At 41.7% G+C, this 25,931-nt stretch overlaps 1 protein-coding gene across 1 annotated transcript in view; it reads right to left on the reverse strand.

Moving 5' to 3' along the window:
* Window positions 1–304: 304 nt before the first annotated feature.
* The window catches only part of LOC136588206 (protein-glutamine gamma-glutamyltransferase 5-like), a 40,445-nt gene continuing 14,818 nt past the window's right edge, over window positions 305–25,931 (reverse strand). Inside the window, exons 4-13 of the mRNA XM_066587256.1 lie at window positions 25,108–25,226; window positions 23,651–23,779; window positions 23,378–23,555; window positions 18,896–19,034; window positions 15,923–16,026; window positions 15,366–15,605; window positions 14,986–15,276; window positions 11,791–11,951; window positions 3,102–3,238; window positions 305–652 (exon numbers count right to left, since the gene is read on the reverse strand). Coding sequence (XP_066443353.1) covers window positions 508–652; window positions 3,102–3,238; window positions 11,791–11,951; window positions 14,986–15,276; window positions 15,366–15,605; window positions 15,923–16,026; window positions 18,896–19,034; window positions 23,378–23,555; window positions 23,651–23,779; window positions 25,108–25,226 — 1,643 coding nt within the window. The 3' untranslated portion in view covers window positions 305–507. The remainder of the gene's footprint in view (window positions 653–3,101; window positions 3,239–11,790; window positions 11,952–14,985; window positions 15,277–15,365; window positions 15,606–15,922; window positions 16,027–18,895; window positions 19,035–23,377; window positions 23,556–23,650; window positions 23,780–25,107; window positions 25,227–25,931) is intronic.

Genomic DNA, 25,931 nt, shown 5'->3' on the forward strand with positions numbered 1-25,931 from the left:
ACAGATTTTGGTGCAGAATTCATATTCCACAACATTGTTGCAGAATATTCCATCCCATGTGAAAGGTTTGCTAAACTAAAAGTTCATGTTTGCCGAAAGTGAGGCCTACACTGCTGGACTTCATTTCTTGCTGTTTGTCTATGCAGATAAGCCCCATATTTCCCTCTAGGTGTCAATATCAATACATTTCTGATTTCACAGATGCTTCTCGATGTGTGTTCCTCGTGTAATTGATGGCTGTCCAGACTCATGTAGCCTTGTTCATGAAAAAGGTAAAAAAGCGCCAATGTAATTTAAACTTCATTTATTCCTGCTGCGTGGCAAATAAAGATTGATTCCAGTAATATAATTCACATGTATTCACATACAAAAAGTGCTTGTATAAATATAAGGAAGATAAATACATATTTGCTAGAATTAACCAGTGAATGTGCCCGTGTTGTATGGTTGAAATTGGTGTTGCCAGGCTTTCTTGGGAAGCAGATGCAGTGTACGTCTGGGTCATATTCATGGGACCTCGATAATTAAACTACCCTTGATGTATTTCAGCTGGTTGCAGGAAAAGTTCACCTCCAGTTGCAGTTTTCCTGTCTTAAATGGCACACAGAAGAGCCTTACAATGCCATTTCGACCAGGAAATATCTGATCCATTCTGTACAAGGGAGAGAGAAGAAATGAACAAAGTGTCGATCATTAAAGATACCATATAAAAGAATATATACTGTATACTAAGTTATTTTTAAAATTTCTGGTCGTTACTAATGGTTATATATTGTCAAAGTATACAGTCTATGCTTAAAAATACTATCTCCAAAACTGAAGTTACAGTATTTGTCACCCTATATGAGGAGCTCCCATTGGTTAAGAGAGTGCGGTCATGTCTATTGCAAGTGTTCCATGCTTTGTTTTGTGTATTCTTCTGTTTAATAGGAGGCGTTTGGATAAAGATGTAAGTTTTTAACTTTGTGTATTCTTCATGTTGCTATGTTATGCAACTGAGACCCTATTGTATGGTATTGTTATGTGCAATGGCTCTCAGGAGTGCGATGGTGACCGTGTCCTAACCAATGCTTTAGTTATGTTGCCTTTCTCACATCGACCTGTGGCTAGTCTATATAGAGGGATAGCTTGTCACTGATAAAGGTAATTCTGTGTTGAGTTTGTCGACAAGAAGTGTAGACAGTTGGTCGAGACACAAAGAAAACTGTGACTAGGGTGTGAGACACTTAAGCCCAAGAAGGTTGGCTGGTGCCAGAGTCATCATTGGGCCTACACTCTTCCTACAAATACCTTCCCCTTGCATGAGTGTTGCAGCAAATTGGTTCAAACAGAAGATTGACTGAAAGTGAGTCTACGAAATTTCGGAGAGGGCATATCTAAGACAGTGGGGACAGAGAGTGGTCACAGACTGGGTGCTAAGGAACTACATCAAGCTAATGAGGGAAAGATTGTGTTGGGCATCACCCTGAGGACCACTGCCATATAGAACCTGTTGTATCGCGAGTATTATGCCTTACCTTTTGGAGAGGAATTTCTTCTTGTATGCATTAAAGACTGTTTGCAATAGGAGACTGTCCATACAGTGTCGAGTATTGTTTCTATTGGGCAACTGTCCCTTAGTGGCTGATGCGGGTTCTAAACTCCTTCCCTATGTTGGTCAGTTTACGTCCAACTTGTTGAGTTGCTGCAGTAAAAAGTTGAAAGAAAGTACACCCCTATCTGTTGTACCTCATTATCTATGCAGCTGTCCTTGAGGGAATCTGTCCTGCCCTCATAGACTTTACATCCAAACGAAATCCCCTTTCTGTAAACTCTATTATTAGTACATATGGACATCATAGAGGGGTAGGGCTCACCCCAGTTTGGATTCCCACCTATTAGCCAGAGCAGACAGCTGCTAATAAGAACCTTTTTTGCTCAAACAGACCTGGCCTGTTCAGATGTTATATGATCGATTATTAATGTGTAATGGTGAATTTCTCCTTCATTGGCTGCTGCAAGAGAATATATATATGGCCAGCTACAAACTTCCCTGGCAATATCAGCTGTTCGCCAGGAGTTTCGGCTGATAGCTGAACCAGCTTCATTTGAAAAAATAAACACCCAACAGTATAAATGATTACCCACTTCTTTAAAGGGAAATATAAAAAATTACCCTCATTATCAGCTTTCCCTAAGATCTCTGAATGACAATCCTGTATTGTATAGTACCGTGCAGAAGTTTTGAAACATCCCTTAAAATGTAGGATTGGGTATAATAGTCAAAAACATAACCACTTTAGGCTATACGTGTTTATTAAATAAATTAAAAGAAAAAAAGTTCAATCTTCTGACTGACACTTGGAATCTGGAAGTAACTTCAAGTTAGTCTCCTCAAAGAATACGGTCAGGGTCATAACTATAGTGGATGCAGGGGATGCGCTTGCACCTGGGCGACGGAGCCTTAGGTGGCCCATAAGGCCCCTCTTTTCCATATAGAGAGCCCAGTACTATGAATGAAGGATTACAGTTGGGGCCCTGTTGCAGATTTTACATTGGGGCCCAGGAGCTTCAAGTTACGTCTCTGAATACGGTGGTTCAGCTTTTACGTTTTTTGTTTGGGATACGTTTCCATTCTTGGTGGAGAACTTCTCAGATATGTTTCTGATGAGTGATTTGCTGTCTAAAACATGAGGTGTTTCCAAACCTTTGGAGAATACAGTATGCAGCTGTGTTTTTATACCTACTGGATGGCACACAGTTTACACTAGGGTATATATCTGTTTTCCTAAAGGATCCTCATGGGTCCAATTGATTTGTAATGGGTCTGTCAGTTTTCCCATCTTTTCACTAGGTAGAATAGTAGAGCATTGTACCTACCTTGCCCATCAATGATGAATTGAAACCTGACAGAAAAGAACTAATGGCAATGTGAAGAAAGACTTACAGTCATAACTTTCATAGGCTTTCTTTTCTTTTAATTATTGTTATGGCTCAGTATTACCTTTGATATCTGAAAATAGCTTGAGACCTAAAAAGGTTTATAGGGATTTGCACTTCAGTCTATTTTTGAGATACAAGTTTAAAACTAACAAATATTCCGTTGAGAAGAAAATACTTACTGTACTCTGGCAGAGCCATTAGGGAAGAGACCTGTGCCCTCTGCAGTTACCACACAGTTATTCAGGATCTCATTGAGTGGGTTGGCGATGGATAACAAGACAGTAAGAGGATGGTTGAGTTGTGGAGTACCAAGAAGCTAAAGTGATAACAAAAAAAATGTCATTATCTTTTTATTTATTTACTATTTTGTAGTTCTCTAAGACAATATAAGCAACACTTTCAGTACATGACCCTAGATTGCCATCTATAGCTCATGTATACAAGATAGATATTCCAGATTGGTCTTGCAATGCTCAAAAAGAGAGAGCAGATGATCAGTGCTGAGAAAAAACCCCAGCCAGAAACTTGAATGCGACAACCTGTAAGCAAAATATGAGGCTTTCTAAATGCATGTGAAGGAAAACTCAATGCAAATAAAAAAGATAAGTGCATCATTTTTTTCTGCATGGACTTAGTAAGATATGTGTGTGTGTTGATTTGTAATGCACAAAGGTTCTTATAGCCTTTAATGACAGTTTTTAGTCTGTATTGCCCTTGCAGCCTATAATAAACAGCAATGGGTAACTTGCTAATGGATTCTATCCCATGGAGAGTGCATTATAGTATTTGATCTGGGGAACAAACATATGATGTAATATATCAAAAAGAACATTAGTATGGATGTAATCTAAAGTGAATGGTAAAGCAACCTGAAATATTTATATCACTCTGTACATCACTCATATACCGTAGTTATAAATAATACATATACAGAGGTTGTCTGGGAATTTTAGCCAGAGGGGCAAGCCCACAGCACTGGCCTATGAGCATTAGCCCACACAGGGCCAAAACACACCTACTCACTGTGGCCAATGTCCACACAAATCAATTTTCAATTCAATTCAATGAATGACAGGCGAGAGCTGTCTGTGATTGGCTGAGTACCTCAGCCAATCAGAAGCAGCTGTTTCAGCAGGCGGAGATTTTAATTCCTGAAAATCACTTCAGTGGTGCCGGCAGGTTCCACTGAAGGCAATGCGTACATTCCCCATGGGGTGCAGGCATGTCTTATCTTTACAGGTGCATGCCTATAAAACACAGACATGTGAACACACCATAGGGAATGCAGTGGTTGTAATAGACGCATGTTTTTGTGAGCGCATATGCATGCACATAAACACGCTCGTGTGAAGGCACCCTTAATAAGGAGTTAAAGTGACCTTATCAAAAATAGACAAAATTGCTGCTAGATTTTAATGACCTAGTAACCTTATTTAAGCTGTAAATTAATTATGTGGCTATGGAATTTAGGGAAAGATAATTAGATAAACTTCATTATGAGATTCCAGAGTCTGGACACTTTTCTGGTGATAAGATCGACAGGTCCTCCTAAAACTGCATCAGAAAAGGTTATGCTGTAATATTTAGCCTCGTCACTAAATCAAGAACATCATGGGGCAGTATGGTAAATGTATATTGTCTTCATAGACTAGAGAACTTATTACTTACTAGTATTGTTTTAATTAATTTATAATTACAGTTGACTCTTCAATAGTGACATGCTTTAACCATCCCGTCTGAATGAGGACATTTCTTCTACATTTTTATAACATTAATAACATTTCTTATTGATGGTAAAAATAAGAATACTTGTTATACACTGAATGATTACTGCATTAGGAGCACCTAGTCGATAATCGCTTGGTCCACGGTTTTGAGTAATTACGGCTATGAAAGCATTGAATTATATTGTGAAATAATTGATTTATATTTTACGCAGTAGTGTTGTATGCATAATATTTTTGCCATGTGCATAGAAAAAGGATGTGTGCAAAAGACACGTTGTTAAATTTTACTAACAGGGTCTCAGACGCTTGGCAATGCAGTTTGGTCATAATAGCCTTTGGAACGTTTTACTAAGATAGAAGCATCACACATGCTGTAGACTTTGAATTGTTGACTTACTGACTATTGTGGGGGTTGTTATTACGCTATATAACCTCTTGCATTGCAACAATACAACAGAAGAGTTTAAAAAGCCTTAGAAACATCACCTGAGTGTTTCTCATTGTACTCTTCTTGATGCATCAAATAATTATTAGGCATACCTGATTGATAAGGCTAATATACTGCTTGAGTATCACCTAAATTAAGTGATTACTTTAACACAGCTTTCAAACATGGCAAACAGATTACATCAGGTGTTGAATAGAGATGAGCGAGCCTACTCGGCCACGCCCCTTTTTCGCCCGAGCACCGCGATTTTCGAGTACTTCCGTACTCAGGCGAAAAGATTCGGGGGGCGCCGTGGGTGAGTGGGGGGTTGCAGCGGGGAGTGGGGAGGAGAGGGAGAGAGAGAGCTCCCCCCTGTTCCCCGCTGCTACCCCCCGCTCTGCCACGCCTCCCCCCGCCCCCCGGCGCCCCCAGAATCTTTTCACCCGAGTACGGAAGTACTCGAAAATCGTGGTGCTCGATCGAGTAATTACTCGAAACGAGTACGCTCGCTCATCTCTAGTGTTGAACATCCTCCATACTGAACTCGACCGATGCCTGCTGCGGCAGCTCAGTCAGTTGCTGTACATTTTGTGGATAAGTAGGAGCAGATCTCACAGCCTTTTCCAGCATATCCCAAACATGTTCAATGGGGGTTCAATCCGGTCAGTTTGGAGGCCAAGGCAGTGTGGGGAATTCATTATCATGTTCCTCCAACCACTTTCTACTGATATGAGCTACTTGACACAGGCTATTGCCCTGTTGAAAGATGGCATTGTGGTCAGGGAAGACTCCCTAAGATATGGGTGTAGATGGTCAGCTAACATATTCCATTCAAGGATTGTGCTATGATAACCACTGGTCCTAGGTCATGCTAGGAAATCATATCGTAAACGATGACACCACGACCACCAGCCCATTGAACCCCGATGATGCACACATGATGCAGTCCCAGCCATATGTAAGTTTCAGACTTGTCACTACAGACAATCTTCTGCTATGTGTCCAAGTCCATTGATGTCTTTACTGGGCCCATGTGAGGAGTTGTTGGTTATGATGTGGTTGGTTATGATGTGGAGCCTTCAGGGGCATGCTTGTTGGTCTATGGTAAGTAAGCCCCAGTCAACACAAGGTACAACACATGGTCATTGTGAACATATCTAATTACCCTGCTGTTGTACTACTGGGTCACTTGGTCCATTGTGACATGTCGTTGCTGAGATAACACTTGTGCCACCCAATATTCGCCTATAAGATCAAACGAATGTGGCATGCTGCTGTGTGATCTTCTGTTGGATGTGTATCCATGGTTCAGCCAGTCTTGGTACATTCTTGATACTATGATTCAGAAACAACCAATAAGTGTGATTGTTTCAGAAATTCTAGCATTATACCTCCAGGCACCAACAAGGCGCCCATGGTCAGTCACTCAAGTCACCAGAGTTAGCCATGACTGCCAAATGTTACCTCCTGCTGCTTAGGAGAGGTCCACGGGTTATTTGAGAGTAGATTGTGACGCAGCTCTTACATGGTACTGCGATTCTTATCACAAGATGTTACATGCCAGCTGTTCCTAATATAGTGATCATTCAGTGTATAATTATCCATCTGGAACATTTCCTACCCCATTGCTGTGCCAATGCAGTGTTATCATAGAACCGAATGGCAAACAACCAGATCTAATGTACTAGAAAAATTAGACTTCTGATTGGTTGTGATGAGGTTATTGGTCCTACGCCAATACTGAGTTGTCAGAGCAGTAGAACAAGATGTATTGCCCTACAGGAGAAGATGTTCTTGTTATAGGAAGTCCACAACTCCACCCTTTGATAAGTCAACGAGAAGTCACATATTGTTTTGTTTTTTTTAATGAAGCGAATGGTGCCAGGTGTTTTTATAATTTACAATAGTCCTATAATTTACACCTCAGGTGATAAAGAACCTCTTTTGAAGAACAACTATGTTCATGATTGATTGGTGGATAGATAGATATGAAACAAGCTTATGTTTTTGGTCTGTAGCATTTGAGATTGAGCTGGAATACAGTATTGTAAAATACACACTGAAGCTGCTTTAGAACCTCTTTTCATTAAGAGAAGTCCTAAATATCAGTTGATCAGTGGTTGGCACAGTTTACATCATATGGTGACATGAACCTGCACCAGAAGGGGGCCTGGTCTCCTCTGTTTAAAATGTGGTAGAACCCGGTTTGTATTTCTAACAGGAGTGACTATAGCCATAGCACAGTGTCGTTCTAATTTCTCGAAAGCCTATGAATGACAGTTTGAATGGTAATAAATGTGCTTCTACAATAAATGTTCACACAATGTACAACCACAACTATTTCCTAATCTTCACAGTCATTGTCCCGGGAATGTGGATAAAGCTTCCACGCCCCACTGCCAAAGATGTTAATTGTTCATCAAGTTCTTAACATGAATCTATTCTGGAAATATAAGAAGGTGATGTCCTAAGTAAGACAGCATATTACCTGTTCCTATAAAGTATTAATCACCTAAAGACCAGCCTTTTTTTTTCTCTTTTAACCCTTTCCATTCCACTGCTCATATTTAATGCACGATGTATATAACAAAGTGCATTAATATGGCCATACAGAAGTGTATAACCCCACTTGATTTCACGGGACAACCCCTTTAATCTTCTCCTTCCTTTTGATCCAATTCTGTCTCATACTAGAATCAAAACTGTGCATTGTATATAAAAATCATGTACAGTCGGTCAGGAAAGTCTTGAGACCCTTTCACTTTTCTTCACATTTTGTTATGTTGTGGCCTTGTACAAAATAAAAAAAATATTCAAGTTTTTCCTCATCAATTTGCACTGCAGTGATGAATGACCTTCTAGAAGTTTCACCAATCTCTACAACAAATCTTTGGAACTCAGCCAGAGTGACCATTGGGTTCTTGGTCACCCGTCTTACCAAAGCCATTTTTCCTAAATACTAATAATGAAAACAAAGATCTGGTACGGTGTTAGCCAGTAGAGCAAAATGTGATTGTTCCCAGCAAGAGAAACCAAGTAATCTTGTAGATATGATACCTTTTAATGGCTAACAAAAATACATGATGTAATAATAGCGAGCTTGCAAACCAACGCAGGGTTCTTCTTCAGACTTATGGATTGGATCTGAAGAGGCATGAATATTTATAAAAACTTATAACATACATACTTATGACAAGGCACAGATATGGATGTGATTGGTTGGCACTTAAAAGGAATTCTGCAACAGCAAACAATTTTTTTTTGTCTAGGCACTGATAGCGGAGTGAAAGTTTTATGGTCCCTAAATTACTGTTTGGGGGGTGGGGGGAGAGGTCAGCAGGCTAGAAATGCTACAAGAGGTGCACAAAGATTTTTAGCTAAATGTAGCTACTTCCGCTACATTGATGACATCATGATCATCTGGACCCACACCAAACAAGAATTAATAAAATTCCATGAAAGATTTAATGCATTCCATCCCACCATAAAACTGACATTAAGCTACTCGCATACAGTAATCAACTTTTTGGACACCACCATAAAGATTTTATACAACTTAATACAGACATCCCTGTACCAAAAACCGATTGATCGGCCTACATACCTCAGATGGGACAGTTTCCATCCTAAACACATCAAAAAGTCCATTGTCTACAGCCAGGCCATCAGGTATAACCGGATCTGCTCCAATCCAGCAGACAGAGAGGAACATTTGTACCATCTTAAAAGAACATTTATAAATCAGGGCTACCATCCCACCTCAATTGATGACCAAATCAACTGAGCCACCAGGATACCCAGGAATCAACTACTCCAATACAAGGAGAAGGAAAGAAGCAATTGTGTGCCTCTAGTAGTGACCTACAATCAGCAACTAGAGGTACTAAGGAAAACCGCAAGAAAACTCCACCATACCCTGCACAAGGATGACCGTCTGAAAACCATATTCCCGGACCCTCCGCTTCTGTGTTACAGGCAACCTCCTAACTTGAGGAACTTTATAATCAGGAGTGCATTAACCTCTGACACACAAAAAGGAACTTATCCCTGTAATGTAAGGAGCTGTAAGACCTGCTCACATATACTGACTGCGGACAGGATACAGATCCCCAACACACAGCAGGACTATAAGATCCCGGGGACATTCACATGTTCCACGTCCAATGTTGTGTACCTGATCATGTGCAGTAAATGTCCTGTTGGGGGTCTTTATGTTGGAGAAACAGGACAGAAACTGAAAGCCAGGATGAGGTCTCATCACCACACGATTAAACACAGAAAGAGAGAATTGCCTGTGGCCGAGCACTTCTCTAACCACGGACATGACATAGGAGATATGAGAGTTTTGGTATTGAAGGGTGGTTTCAAGTCACAAAACCACAGAAGAATTTGGGAATATAAATTGATAACAACCTTTGACACGCTGAATACTGGGTTAAATTATTCCCCAGGATTTATGCGTAAATGGGAAGTGTGAGACATTTATTGCTCAGATAAGACCCCCATCAACAGTAATTCAGGGACCATAAACTTTCACTCCCTTATCAGTGTTTAGCTAAAAATCTTTGTGTACCTCTTGTAGCAATTCTAGCCTGCCGACCTCCCCCACCCCCCAACAGTAATTTAGGGACCATAAAACTTTCACTCCGCTATAAGTGCCTAGACAAAAAAAGTTTGTTTGCTGTTGCAGAATTCCTTTTAAGTGCCAACCAATCACATCCATATCTGTGCCTTGTCATAAGTATGTATGTTATAAGTGTGTATAAATACTCATGCCTCTTCAGATCCAATCCATAAGCCTGAAGAAGAACCCTGCGTTGGTTTGCAAGCTCGCTATTATTACATCATGTATTTTTTTTAGCCATTAAAAGGTATCATATCTACAAGATTACGTGGTTTCTCTTGCTGGGAACAATCCTAAATACTAAGTTTGGTGAGTTGGCAGCTCTAGGAAGAGTCTTGGTTGTTCCAAACTTCTCCCATTTTTAGAGCAGCAGTAATTTTTTGTAACCCTCTCCAAATCTGTGCTTCCACACAATTCTGTCTCTGAGCTCTTCAGGCAGTTCTTTCCTCCTCATGGCTTGGTTTTGGCTCTGATATGCATTGTGAGCTGTAAGACTTTATATAGACAGTAGAGATGAGCGAGCGTACTCGGAAAAATACTACTCGCTCGAGTAATTTGCTTTATCCGAGTATCACTGTGCTCGTCCCTGAAGATTCGGGTGCCGCTGCGGCTGACAGGTGAGTCGCAGCGGGGAGCAGGGGAGAGCGGGCGGGAGAGAGGGAGAGAAAGATCTCCCCTCCGTTCCTCCCCGCTCTCCCCTGCAGCTCCCCGCTCCGTGCCGGCACCCGAATCTTCAGGGACGAGCACAGCGATACTCGGATAAAGCAAATTACTTGAGCGAGTAGTGCTTTTCCGAGTACGCTCGCTCATCTCTAATAGACAGGAGTGTGTCTTCTAAAATGATGTCCAATTAACTGAATTTACCACAGACAGACTCTAATCAAGGCGTGGAAACATCTCAAAGATGATTAAGAGAAATGAGAGGTCCCCAGACCTTAATTTCAATTGTCATACCAAAAAATCTGAATACAAAATATGTTAGTTTTTCATTAAAAAGGACAAAATATTCTAATATAAGGTTTTCACTTTGTCATTATGGGCTGTTGAGTACAGAATGATTCTTTTTTAAATTAATTTCCACAAAGCCACAACATAACAAAATGTTAAAAAGTAAAAGTGAAAGTGTCTGAAGGCTTTCTGGACCCACTGTAAAGATAAATGTAAAACTTCACATATACATGTACCAATATCCAGATCTATACTTTCCATGTTATGCTTGCAAAGATGCAAATAAGCACATTCATGTATAATAATATAAACGTGTGGTGTGTGTACTGTGTTTCTCTGAAAATAAGACCCTGTGTTATATTATTTTTGGCCCCAAAAGAGGCACTGGGTCTTATTTTCGGGGTAAGTCTTATTTTACTTTTCTAGCAGGCACGGTCGGGTGCCTTCTGCTGCTGTCCGGCGTTACGGCACACTTGTTTGCAGTCCTCAGCCACCGACAGAAGATCGTTTCCTGGTAAAAAAGTCCGGAAACCCCAACTCCAGGAAGCAATGGCTCTGATTGTGCCGCAACTCAGCCAATCAATGCCCAATCAATTCAATGCTTGAAGAACCAATGTGATGGCTGTGATTGTTTCTCGAGTGCCTTGGCTCAGCCAATCAGTGCAGCACTCCAAGAACCAATCACAGCCATCGCATTGGTTCATCGAGCACTACATTGATTGGCTCAACCATGGCGCTCGAGAACCAATCAGAGCCATTGTCTCTTGGAGGTGGGGTTTACAAACCCCATTACCAATAAGTGATCTTATGTCGGCAGCTGGGGAATGCAAGCAAGTGTGCCGGAGCAGCGGAGACCAGTGGGAAGGACCTGGATGAGCCTGCTAGGTAATGTATTGTTTTTTTGTTTATGTAGTGTAGCTGGGGCTTATTTTCAGGGTAGGGCTTAAATTTCAAGTTCCCATACATCTGAAAATCAGGGTAAGGTTTATTTTTAGAGTAGATCTTATTTTCGGGGAGACAGGGTATACATAAACAATATATATGCAATTAAGGAAGATATACACACACTCAGATATATGCATGCATCATGTGCACAGTATGTCATCCATTCACCATGCTTACTCCTTTGTGTCAGCCTTTACCTCTATAGTTATTTCAGGAGCCTCAAATACGATGTTCTTAGATGCCAATTTTAACTTCTTGTTTTTTAGATCTGTGGTCAGTGCAGTGACTCGGATGTTATTACCAGGGCGCACAAACGGCTGGTAATGAGAAGCATGAATCTGAAAACTGGACTGTATATCTAGAATTAGAAAAATAAGTACATGTAAAGATAGCGTAAAACACTATTTGGGAATTCATCTGAGTGAGTTGTGAGTTACACCAGCTTTCTGGCGTAAAAATGTTACAAATTTTAACACACATCATATGTGTACTGAAATGTGTAACTTTTTCTCAACTTTTTTCTTGCCACATTTCAAAAGGAGGCACGGTTTAGTGTGGGGAGCTGGAGGCACCACTGGATTTATACATTTTTACAGCAGAATATGAAGAAAAAAGCTAAATAAAGCTATGTCTGCTTATGGCAGGTGCCGATTTCATTTCCTGGCATATGGGCAGCCTGAGATGTGCCCGATTTATTATGAGGCATGCACATCTCAATACATTTATTGCACTATTATAAATGGCAGATGGGAGGTAGGTTTTTTTTTTTGCAGAATTTACATTGGAACCCAGGGTCTTCATGCTACGCCCTTGCTTTTTGCCATATTACTTCTTAATCAGGCTTTGTTCACATTTCCGCTTTAAATTTCCGTTCTTCTATTGCGTCATGGAACAGAAGAATGGAAAAAACGTCACACTGGATTTGGCAAATGACGGAAGCCTGGGGCATCTGATGGAACTTTTTGACTGTAATGGGTTTTGTCTAATTTCCGTCATTTTACTTGAAAAAATAGTACAGTATCTGCAGTATTTTTTATGGTATTTACGATGGATGCCTTGACCGAAGCCTCGAATGTAAATCTGAACACGGCCTTACTGATATTGTACGTTTTGTACATGTATCAAGATAACCATAATATAGTGCTCTACAGTACTATAATGTATGGCGCCTACAGACTAGTAATTAACATAATTAATCCTCAACAATGTTCTTAGATCAGAGAAGGTGACAGAGCGCCATCTGCTGTCTATTTCTGCTGAAATGATGGCCCATTTACATATTCTTTACTTTGATTAGACACAAACTTTGTTTTACAAAATAATTACAAGTGGGTGAAGACTTTTATAACATTGTGCCAAGGTCGTTTGTAGAACTTATAAGCATCGGGGGACATTGTTTCATTGAAAAGCTTTGTTACATCTATTAAAAACTTTTTTAAAAAGCATAATATTCTTCAAAACTGTGACATAAATGATAAGGACATCTAAAGGTTTCCAAAATGACAAAGATCATACTTTAGAATCTTGGAAATCCTTGCAGGACATGCTGTATATCTACTGTACAGTAAAAAAAAACTAAAAACTTTCACATTTTTTAACCACTTACTGTATATTCAGAAAACGTTTTAGCTCCCTACGCACTAGCAGTTTTTACAATAAGAGTGATAGAGCCTGGGGCCTAATATAGGGAAGGGGCTCCCTCTGTCTTCCTAATAGCCCCGCACAATGAAATCGCAGGGTGCCCTTCAAGTGTCATAGAGAGACAAAAAATTGGTGTCTCGAAGCAGCTGTCCAGAGGCAATCAAATTACTAGAAAAATTAGGTTCAACTTCTCCTTTATTGGTGATTTAGACAACCCAGCATTAACATACTTTTCCATTGCTGACCACTGTGCCCTCCACTAACATCCCTGGATTCTTTCCCAGTAGTTAGGACCTTGACTGTATGTACTTGACTGTATGTAATCCAGTTGAACCAATGAAGGGGTCTTGCCCTCAAACACGTATTTTAATGCTGGTTGTCTGGATAACCAATAAAGGAGAAGTTTAACCTAATTGTTCTAGTAATCTGACTGTCTCTGAAGAACTGCGCCAAACCACCCATTTTTCTATTCTGAAACAACTCACAGAAAAAGAAGCCAAGAATGCACCATCTGATAAACTACATTTTTCTATTCTGCACCTATGTTCAGGTGTCATGGCAGCCTGGGGCCTTTATTTCCAAGCTGCCATATCTTAATAGACTGCCTACAAAAATATAAACTAATGCAATACTAAAGTATTGCAGTGCATTGTATAAGTATTAGGGCTCAGTCACATGGGTGCATCGGCGCCCGTGTTACTGCAGGAGGAAGACTGCCGTACCTCAAGACGGACGTCTCTCTGTGGCGCCGGGAGAAAGCACATGTGACTGGCTTCATTGCCGGTCAAGTGTTCTTTCTTCAGCGCTGCGGGGAGTCGTCCATCTTGAAGTACGGCCGTCTTCTTCCTGCAGTAAGGACTCAGTCACACAGGCGCATCGGCACCCGTACACAGGTGCCGATGCGCCTGTGTGACTGAGCCCTTAAAGTGATCTGCAATTCAAGTCCCCCATGTAATAATAATAATAATCTTTATTTGTATAGCGCCAACTTATTCCGCAGCGCTTTACCTAAGTAGACAAAAAAATCAAAATGAGTGAAAAAAGATAAAAGAAAAAAGTAAAAGCTTTAAAAATTGTTTTTCCTTATTTTAAAATATAATAAAACCCCCAAAACAAGCATATGGGGTATCGTCGTATCTGTAAAAGTCGAATCTATCCAAATAATACATTATTTGTCCTACATAGTGAGTGCCATCAGAAAAAATACACAAAGCCAGAAATGGGCTTTTTTAGCCATCCTGTCCCCAAGGTAAAATTAAATAAAAAGCAATCAAAACGTCACATGCACCCCAAAAGGGTAGAAATAGAAGCTACAGATTGTCAAGCAAAAACAAGTCTTCACACAACCCTATTGATGAAAAATGTAAAAAGTTATGATGTCAGAAGATGACAACAGAATTTTTTTTGTTAATACAGCAAGAAAAAAACTGTATACATTTGGTAACACTATAATCCTACTGATACAAAGAATAAAGTTTGTGGCAATGTGTATGACGTAAAAACATACATACAAAAATGCTCGAGTCTCCCATTGTAGCCAATGGGGTTCGTTACTCGAGTAGAGCTCTCGAACTTTACGAAAAGCTCGACTCGAAAAACGCGGACCCGAGCATCTGGGTGCTCGCTCATCTCTAGTTGGTAATACTCAAAAGCAAAAACAGTAGTCAATGTTGAATAGATAAATCAGACCATTGATTCTGTGGCCTGTGGAGGCATTTTTATGATAATACACACATCTGTACTTCCCTTACCTCGGCCTGCACGGACATCAATCTCAAAGGTTTCAACCCAGAATTGCTCCAAAGCTGTTCCATTATACATCATCTCTTGAGCACTGACAGATATAGAAAAACTTTTGTGTTCAATGCTTTTATTATGAATACGATACAGAAGAATAATCGTCTGTCCAATCAGAGGGGACTGTGCCAACTTTAAGGACGTATTAAAATCTAGTGCAACAACCGAGTCTTTATCCATAGATGGCTTTTTGGACTTTAATTTATCTACAGCTTTTTCAAACACAGCCCTCTCCTGGGCAGATCCTACGAAATAAAACAGGAGAGGTTCCCAAAGTCAACACCACAGAACTAATAGAAATGTTGTATTCTCGATCCGTAAGAGTTATGCTTACCATCTCCATACTTGTAGTGATTTGTTATATCTTCTCTGTTGTTATTTCCAACTCCTTTTGTACTTATGAATTTGCCAATGGTTAGGCCATCCACTTGTCCTTTTTCTACTTCACCATCTCGGAAAACCCAGTGAACAACATCACCATTCACCTCCGCAAACACGAATGCAACATCATAATCTACATCAACATCTCCTTCTTTGACTGCTTTCACAGGGGCTGGACCGCAGCAAAAAGTCCCTTGAAGAAGACAGAACAGGACACCATATGACACATCTATATACAATATCAAATAGGGAAGGGGTGAAGGGACTTGTTATTTGTATAGCGCCAATTTATTCTGCAGCACTTTCAGGTCATTTATTTATTACCCCCCACCAAGCTGGGTACTCATTTTACTGACCTCGGAAGGATGGAAGGCTGGGTCAACCTTGAACAGGCTAACTGAACCAAGCGGGGATTGAACCCGCAACCTTCAGTGATTGAGAGCTTAACACTCTGCGCCACACGAGGCCCCTTAGTTCAGACGATGGTCTAGATGTACAGTATACACATACCTCCACTGATCTCTTGTGGGGTGGGATCCAGGACCTGCCAGCCATCATAACCTGGACGGAGGTCTTTCCTTGTCATCCAACATTCATCCCAGACATGAAAATTCCTACATGGTTTTCAAACATTAGTATATAAGAGTATGCGATTTGTGGACATATGTGTTAATAAACTTGATCGTTTGAGCCACCAATTCATTTTCTTTTTTGTTACAATCCTTTTAAAAAATTAATTATCTTTAAAAAATGACTTTCTGTTGCCATCTTCTGACTAGCAGAACTTTGATTTTTTTCATTGATGGCTTGCGTTAAGACTAATCCTTTTGCAGGACGACCGCTACTTTCTACTGGCACCATTTTGGGTACACATGACTTTTTGATTGCCTTTAATTACATTTTATCATGGAGACGAGGTAACCAAAAAAACCCACAATTCTGGTGTTATGTATTTGTTTTCTGGCATTCACCATGTAGGTTAAATAGTACATTATTTTAATAGATCAGACTTTTTTGGAAGTAGCAATGTAACTTTTATTATTTTAAAAATGAGAATATAGTTTTTTTTTAAACTTTTAAGAGACTTAAAGGGGTTGTCCCGCGCCGAAACGGGTTGTTTTTTTTTTCAAACCCCCCCCCCCCCCCCCCCGTTCGGCGCAAGACAACCCCGATGCAGGGACCTAAAGAGAGCTTACCGGAGCGCTTACCTGAATCCCCGCGCTCCGGTGACTTCTATACTTACCGGTGAAGATGGCCGCCGGGATCCTCTTCCTCCGTGGACCGCAGCTCTTCTGTGCGGTCCATTGCCGATTCCAGCCTCCTGATTGGCTGGAATCGGCACGTGACGGGGCGGAGCTACACGGAGCCGGCATTCTGCACGAGCGGCTCAATTGAAGAGAGCAGAAGACCCGGACTGCGCAAGCGCGGCTAATTTGGCCATCGGAGGGCGAAAATTAGTCGGCTCCATGGGAACGAGGACGCTAGCAACGGAGCAGGTAAGTAAAAAACTTTTTATAACTTCTGTATGGCTCATAATTAATGCACAATGTACATTACAAAGTGCATTAATATGGCCATACAGAAGTGTATAGACCCACTTGCTGCCGCGGGACAACCCCTTTAATAATTAGAGATGAGCGAACGTACTCGGATAAGCACTATTCGTCCGAGTAATGTGCCTTATCCGAGTACCGCTGTACTCGTGCTGAAAGATTCGGGACGCGCTGCGGAGCGGGGAGCTGCAGGGGAGAGCGGGGAGGAACGGAGGGGAGATCTTTCTCTCCTTCTCTCCCGCCCGCTCTGCCCCACTCCCTGCTGCGACTCACCTGTCAGCAGCGGAGTGCCCCGAATCTTTCAGCACGAGTACAGCGGTACTCGGATAAGGCACATTACTCGGACGAGTAGTGCTTATCCGAGTACGTTCGCTCATCTCTATTAATAATTTAATAAAGGAAATGTAATAAAGGAAACTTTATATCACTGTTTTCTTTTTTTTTTAGTTGGTCTTGAACTAGTGATCGTCTGAAGCCTTATACAATATATCATAATACTTCACTATTGTAGTACATTGTATTTCAGTGGGCATTCTATTAACCCTTTCCAATCCACTGTCTGACCCCTGAAGACATTATGATTTAAGGCTGTACAGCTCCGATGTTGGAAGACGTCCATCGGGGTTCTCTTACTGTATATGGCCAGCCTCTCTGCTGTCGGAGCCTATCCCACGTGTCACCTCATGCAGTAACTGCTTTAGCCAGCAGATAGCGCTGTTATATAACGGCAGAAAAAGAGTAAGCCCCCTAGGAAAACTAGGATACAAATTGGATTGGAAAGGGTTAAAGGAGTTTTATCGCTATCACAAAAAAATTCTAGCAGCTGGGCCTGATGTAAAATAAAAAAAATAAACTATACTCCCCTTTCTTTGGCCCCCTGGAAAATAGCTTAGCGGCCCTCTTGGCACAAGCCATGAGTTTGGGATTGGATGGCCAGAAGAAGTCAGGTGACTGCTGCAGCCAATTAGATGCCGCAGTATTACTGTGCAAATTCCTGGCATCAGGGCTCACATTCTGGAAGCTAGGTTGCCAGGAGTTTGGAATGATGATGCTGCAGCCCCTGATTCGCGTAGTGGTCACCTGACTACCGCTGATAGTTTTTTAATTGAGTTTCATTTTAAAAAATTAGCCGACTGACAAATTAGCAAAACCATCAGGCACTACAATATCATCAGTGATAGTGAACTGATGGCTGCTTCTCAGCCCCTCCCCTAGCCTGCTCTCCCACACCAGAACTATCCCAAAGAGTGCTTGTGTAACCAGTGGGGGAGCTGGAGACACGGCTGGAGAAGTGGAGGACAGGATATAGCTTACACAAGCACTTTTTGGACCCATATTCTTGAAGTCCTAGAAATGATGCCCCACCCAGCATGACCGAAGAAGGGATTCACCTCGAAATGCATTTCCTATGCTGTTTTTTAATATACTCAATAAAAGGGAAGTTGGAGAATATATCCAATCTTCCCACTATCTTTTCTTGAGAGTTGTGCGTATCCACCAGTCTTTTTTCTCTATAGTTTTTCACTCAGATTCTATAGGGTTAATACCCAGTAATGGTTGCCAGACAATTGCTGGATGAGATTGCCTTTTCTCATGGTGTACTTAAAATACTTTCTACTTACCTGCTATGTGAATGTGGCTGCTAGTTGGTGAAGCATGATGATCTTGAATGTTAAGACTATCTACAATACATTATATTGTGTCTTTCTGGAATTACCATAATGCAGTTGTATATAGTTGCTGACTGTAGGTGAGCACACAGTGACTATTAATGCTTTTTTATTACCCTAGTATCTGTCACGAAGGCTGGAGAAAGTGAAGGCGTCATTAGTGGTTAATGGCTTCTGTTTTATTGCTTTATGATTCCCTATGACATGTGTTATGTGTGAATGTACATAGAGCAAGCAGCGTTGCCTTGCATTCTTCTCACCAGATACTGTCTCCTTTCGCTGGATTCAACTTCTTCCCCGTTTCATCATAATACTCATCAACTGTTAGGCTGAAGTTTGTATCATGTGCAGATTCAAAATTTGTCACAACACGGGTAGGAATTCCCAGGAGTCTCATCACTATAAAGACAAAAAAGAGCTAAGAAATTGCAATAGGGCTTAATTAAAAATCCTGTCCCATTTGTCTTCTGCAGCTTCTACATATCATTGTATATAGACACTGTAGTCGAAGGGTACTTTTACACAGAGAGATTTTAACTAGAGATGAGCGAGCACCCAAATGCTAGGGTCAGAGTTATTCGAGTCGAGCTTTTTGTAAAATTCGAGAGCGCTACTCAAGAACGAACCCCATTGACTACAATGGGAGACTCGAACATTTTTGTATGAGGGACGCCGGGTCCCGAGCTTTTTTTCTTTTTTTTTCTTGGTTCGTGTGGTTTTTTTTTCTCTCTCTCTCCTTTCTCTATCTCCTTCTCTCCCCCTGCCTGCCAGCCAAAAAATTTGCCATTGACGGTCGCGCTGCGTCATGGCAGGGAGGAGCCTAAACAGGCACGTCACAGCGAGGAGGAGCCAAAAACTGGGGCAGGGGTTGAACACAGCGTGATGACCGTTCGAGTAATGAGCACCATCGAGTACGCTAATACTCAGACGAGCATCAAGCTCGGCAGAGTACGTTCGCTCAACTCTAATTTTAACGAACAGTTGGTTCCAATAAAAGCAGAGCCTAGCAGAATACTGAGCTCATTTCCAGGAATTGAAGAGACTAATAAGCGATTTCTTGCTCAGTGTAAACAGGCAGTTGCTCATCTTTGAATGACTGCCTGTTCACAGTGAATGGAGGCGGTCAGAAGAGATCTCTGGTGCGCTCCGCCTCCATCCACTGAACGGCTGTCACTCATGTGTACAATCCCAGTAGCGATTGTCCTCCCATGTAAAAGTACACTTAGCCTCTATTGGAGACTCATCAGTGTGCTAGACTCAAGCCTGACTTATAGCCCTTATCTCTCAACTTCTGCACTTTTTATCAGCTAATTTATGACCACAACAAATTAAAGATTCCTCCTGGGCCCAGGAGCCTTAGGGGCCCCATAAGGTCTCTCTTCTCCATATAGTAAGCCTAGTAGTATGAATAAAACATTATAGTTGGGGGTCCTGTTACAGATTTTGCATTGGGGCCCAGAAGCTTCACGTTACACCTCTGATCAGAAGTATTGCTGAAAACAGCTAATTTGGGCAACAATCGTCCCGTGAAGACCAACAGAGCCTTGGGCAAGGAATTGTTCACCTGTCAGAGTTGTTTGATTTTTAGCAGAACAGAAAACCAAGTGACTGTTGGGCCGTGTCAACAGGAGCTACTCCTGTTTACAGTGAATGGAGATGGGCAGGCAGGAACAATCCCCAGATGCTACACCTCCATTCACAGAATGACTACAGCTTCTGTGTAAAGCCCCAGAGCAATAGTTGGGCGGATGTCCATGGGATGACTGGTTGGCGCTTATGTACCCAACAGTCATCCCATGTAAAGGTACTTGATGTTATGTTAGCCACACCAAAAAATCCTAACTATCGGAGCAGCAAATCGCACGAGCGAAGAGTAGCCATGACCAAGTCACAGCTAATATTCATGATTTTTCCATCCATTTACATCGCTGGCTGCAGTGAAATAACTCCTCTGAAAAAGGAAGGAGGAGAGAGTTTAGCAGAGTAGAGCTACTATTAATCACTTTAAATGCCTCACTAGAGGTACCTGTCAGTGTTTAGCAGCTCTCGCCTCTGCTAAAATCTCTCCTCCTCCCTTTTTCAGATGGCTCCCATAAGAGTCTGTAGAGCCTCCTGCGTTGTGTGGTCCAAAGATAGGGCAAGACCTATCGTTTAGCATAGCAAGAAATTTTTGGCGTTGAAATAACTCGTTATGTCCTATATTTTACTGTCCGATTTTTTTGGCACGTCCAAAAAATTGTTTATCTGAAGGAATCCATAGGAAACCATTGGTTCTAAGGGTCATGATTTTTTGATGCACCTATTTTGTGTCAAAATAACACTCATGTGAATGGGGCCCATGCATATGTGATGTAAGTTGAGCGGTCTTTGAAAAGTGTTTCCAAGACTTTTAAAAAAAACCCTAAAAAACTGAGGCAAAGTGCTAATTTTTCTCATTAAGCCTCACAAAATATGCAATAAAAGTAATCAAAGAAGATGTATGTACCACAAAATGGTACAAATAAATACTACAGCTCGTCTAACAAAAAATAAGCCCTCATAGAGCTCCGCCTATGGAAAAATAAAAAAGTTATAGCACTTTAAATGCAGCGATTTAGAAAATAAAAAAGGCAAAATTGATGCGTTTTCTCTCCCTGCTATCTTTAAAAAATTAATAAACGATTTACAATATAGTCTATGCACCCAAAAATGGGTAAAAAAATATATAAACTACAATTCGCCACAAAAAACGAGCCCTTTTACAGCCACGTTGGCGGAAAAATAAAAAATGTATGGCTTTTGAAAAATGGAGATGAAAATCCGTCAAAAATTGTTGCGTCCTTATGCCCAAAATACGGCACATACTTAAGGTGTTAAAGTGCGGTGAAAGGGCCACATTAATAAAGCATTCAGTACTCATCCACTAAGTGTCCTGCCACTCCAGCACAGACACTCTATTCCCCATTACTCCGGTCCTGGAAGCTTCTGCAGCGGAGTGGTCACATGTTGTTCATGGTGGTATCACCACTGAAGGCAGTGATTGGCTGCAGCAGTCACATGAACAATTTATGGCACATGACTGTTGCAAGAGCTTCTAGGACTGAAGCAGCTGCATTTAAGCAGCAGGACATTTAACAGGTAAGTAATGGATAATTTGATATTTTGTCCCATTGCCTGCCTTTCACTACTTTAAAAAAAATAATCTTAGAAAACCCCTTTAAAGAGATGCTAATCTCTTTCTAAGGCCTTAGTCACACGGGCGTTTTTTCACGCGATTTGCGGATCGCATGACGGATGCGCATCCGCAAATCGCGTGACCGGTGCGCGCAAGTCGCCCGCAAATCGCCCGAAAATCTGCTCCTAGCCGCGTTTCATTAGAAACGGGCCGGAGCTGTCCAGCGCATTGCATTCAATGGAGACGGCAATAGAGTCGGATCCATTTAAAGCAATGCGCTGCGGGCGAGCCCGGGATGAATTGTCGGGAAGGGCTTAAATATATAAGCCCTTCTCTGCAATTCATCCTAAAATGTGTAAAAATAAAAAATAAATATATACTCACCTTCTCCCGGCAGCCAGAGCTCCGCGCGGCCGTCCTGCAGTGGGTGTGAAGGGGGTGTGAGTCAGACCTGCCCCTGAATGGGTGAGTGACTGCTGCCTCTCAGCGCTGAGCCAATCAGAGGCATGTCTCACTCACACCCATTCATGAATTCATGAATGGATGTGAGTCAGACCTGCCACTGATTGGCTCAGCGCTGAGAGGCAGCAGTCACTCACCCATTCATGAATTCATGAATGGGTGTGTGAGTGTTTTCAGCCTCTGATTGGTCAGGGCTGTGACCAATCAGAGGCAGATCATTCAGCAGGCGGGGATTTTAAAGCCCCGCCGGCTAAATAGTGCCGAGAAGCAGTTCAGGAGAACTGAAAGCGGCCGCGGCTGGACTCCAGCTGCAGCGGAAAGGTGAGTATACAATTTTTTTTAAATTTTAACACATTTTAGGATGAATTGCAGGGAAGGGCTTATATATTTAACCCCTTCCCGACAATTCACCCCGCGCACGCCGGCAGCCCATTGCTTTCAATGGAGCGGCTGTATTGCCAGCTCCATTGAATTCAATGGGCAAACATCGTTCTTCTCTGTCACAGCTGTTACAGCTGTGGCAGAGAAGAATGATTTGTCTTCTATATGTTCTCAATGGGGTCGGCGCTGCTGCCGCCGGCCCCATTGAGCGCATATAGAGAAGAGAACAGGAATCGCAGATCGCAGATAGGTGCGATCTGCGATTTCTGTTCTATAATTTATCGGACGAGCGCATAAAAAGCGCTCATGTGTCCGATGCTATTGCAAAGCAATGGTTTTATAAAATCGCCGGACGCATGCGCATGCGCAAATCGCGGCTAAAAACGCCCGTCTGACTAAGGCCTAAAAAGGACTTGGACTGAGGCTGTATTAGCCACTCTGTGGGATTTTACAAAAGTCACAAAGCAATTCTGATACTAAGTAAGGGCATTGCACGAGGCAGGCTGTGGCAGAGAGAAGCCTCTCAGAGACAAATAGTGGCACAGAAGGATGGACTGATAGCTGAAACATGATATTGCAACATAATAATGGAGACCCCCATTTGGTGGACTTGGTCAAAGTCTCTAGTCTAGACCAAAGATGTTCTAGAAATGAGAAAACAAGATCGGGCACTCCTAGTGTCTTTATTACACTGGATGTCTCCTATCGCCTTATACATCAGCTTATAACTATCTCAGCATTTTACCTGTACACATCACTCCAGCCAGAACCCAGCATTGTCCATATCGAACTGGCCTGCACCCAGTATTGTGCCACATTCTCAGGATAGTAACACTTCCGTTCCATGTGCTTGGGTTGGCACCATTGTCGAAGAACTCACCCCAACAAGATTCTATTACTCCACGATCATCATTAGAATTGATCTGCATATTTGAATGATTATTAATAAGAAAAATGAAAAGTTCCCATGAATCATAAAGACCAACAATATGTCATCTGACGTACTGTACCGGCTTACCATGGCAGAGATGACTCTACTGACATACACAGGGTTGCCTCTCCTAGAACAATCTAAAGACGGATTCTTCAGATAATTCGGGCTCATGTCCAAAATTCTCAGGCAGATTTCACCTACTCCATCTTCAAACTAAGAATTGTACAAAAAAGGCATTTCTGAAAATATGTTTTTACTACAAAAAAGGAAATATTACAAGTTTGTCACATGCTTCATAGATTGAGTATATTCCTTCAAGGGTTTTTCCTATCCCATCAGGTTTTATCCTATACAAAGGCTGGGACCCAACCAATCCCAAGATTTCACCACTGGAGGTTGCTGAGTTGAAGCTATCTCCAGAATTCCGACTGAAGTAAATAGAGTGGAGGTACACATGCGTGGCTTCTGCTGCCCACACTTCGGGATGCGCCAGGACTGAAATCTTGGGGTCAGTGGAGGTTCCAGCAGTTGGACCCCTAGAGATCAGCTAGTTATTGCCTATCCTGTGAAAAGGGCCTAACTTACTGAGAAAGGAATAACTATTTATGAGTAACTCTCCAGATTATGATCAGGGGGTTCCTGATCATAAACTGTTGATAGGTTGGACCTACGGGTAATTCTGAGAATGGGCTGCTTTTAGTCCCATTTACAATGAAAGATCACGCTCAAATGGAATACCAAACACAACTCATAGATAAAAGTAGCACTGACTCTGAAGAAGGCACCCATGTTTCCTTAACCACATTCAACCCCTTGAAGTAAGCCAGAGCTACTAATAAATATATATATTTTCTTTCCATGTCCCACATTCAAAAGCTTTGATGATACCACATTGTCATCACAGAGACCAGTGAATTAAAACAGCATTATTTACTACACTCATTTCTGTGATTTGTCATAGATTCCCTGCCAAATGCATTTGTTCGTCTTAATAACTGGCCTGCGGGGCAATGAATGATCACTGTTATATTACTCTAATCCCTTGATTAGGGAGTGGTGCAGCATGACAAAATTGGCAGATCAAAAACATGATCGCTAAAATCCAGAACAAATAGCGCAGTATGCCACGCTATTTGTTCTATTAAACAATGAAAACCTAACAGAAAGGTTGCAAACTGAAAGCTTTCCATTTGCTTTTCAGTTTTTGGAAAACCCATTGAAATCAATGGGATAAAAACTGAAATGTTTAATTCGATTTCTCTGCTCCAAAAGTGGAATAGGAAGATAGAAAGCCCTAATGGAGCCCTAACATAGGTGTGAATGAGCCCTAACAAAGGTGTGAATGAGCCCATAGGATCAGTTAGCATCTAAAAGGATGACAAAGGGAATCCCCCATGATGATAGAAAGCTGGTGGGTTGCTATAACACCCGGAGGCATAACATTGGCCTCTGGTCAGCCATCTATGTTGACCTATTAGACACTGCCACAGGTATTTGATGTTGACTTCAGGATATTGATAATAAGGATGTCAGCATAATACCTGTCCAAAGTTCCATGGTATGGTGGCTATAAAGTCCTTGCTTCCCTGAAACAATAAACCATGCTCATTCATCACATATTCTTGCCTCATCTCTTCATCATCCAGAAAAACATCATCATCTGGAAAGAAATATCAATAAGTAGATACAATTTGGTATTATGAATGCCATGACCAGCAGCTGTCTCTCCTCACCTCCCCCACCCACCTATCAGCTCCCATTCTCTGTTCTGTGCAGCAGATGCTGCACTGCCACCCATAGTTTGCATGTAAATGGGTGGTTCACTTCTTGAAGGGCCAGCGCGCGCTCCCACTTTCCCTGCCTCTGGCCATTTCTGGTTTCTCCCGGTTTATTTAAGGCACCCTCCCACATTGCAGTATGCCTGAGAAATAGGTTTCCCTTGGCTTCTGCAAAGGTACTGTTGTTTCATTATCGACTCCTGGTTGTGACTCGGGTCTGTTCACCCAATTTTCCTGACTTCTCCTATCCTGACCTCAGCTTGTTCCCTGTCCATGATTTGCCTGATAGCCGCTTGCCTTGCCCTCTGCCTGTCTTTTCCATTTAGCACAAGCTCCACCTGTCTGGACTTCAGCCAGTTATATCGACTACATCTTTGCCTGTCCCTCTAGTACTGTTCTACAATATCTCTGACCTATTTCTCTCAGAAGGCACTAATGGTCTAGGGGTCCCTGCATCTAAGACCAGATCTCTCAAAAAGAAGTTAGATGGTGAAAGCCAGGTCCACTAGCTGCAACTCTCAAGAGTAGCCCAAAGTCAAATGAGTTAGCGGCACAGTAGGCCCCCATCCATGGTGTGCCAATAAATA

Source organism: Eleutherodactylus coqui, chromosome 13 (assembly GCF_035609145.1).
Source record: "Eleutherodactylus coqui strain aEleCoq1 chromosome 13, aEleCoq1.hap1, whole genome shotgun sequence".
NCBI classification, from domain to species: Eukaryota; Metazoa; Chordata; class Amphibia; order Anura; family Eleutherodactylidae; genus Eleutherodactylus; species Eleutherodactylus coqui.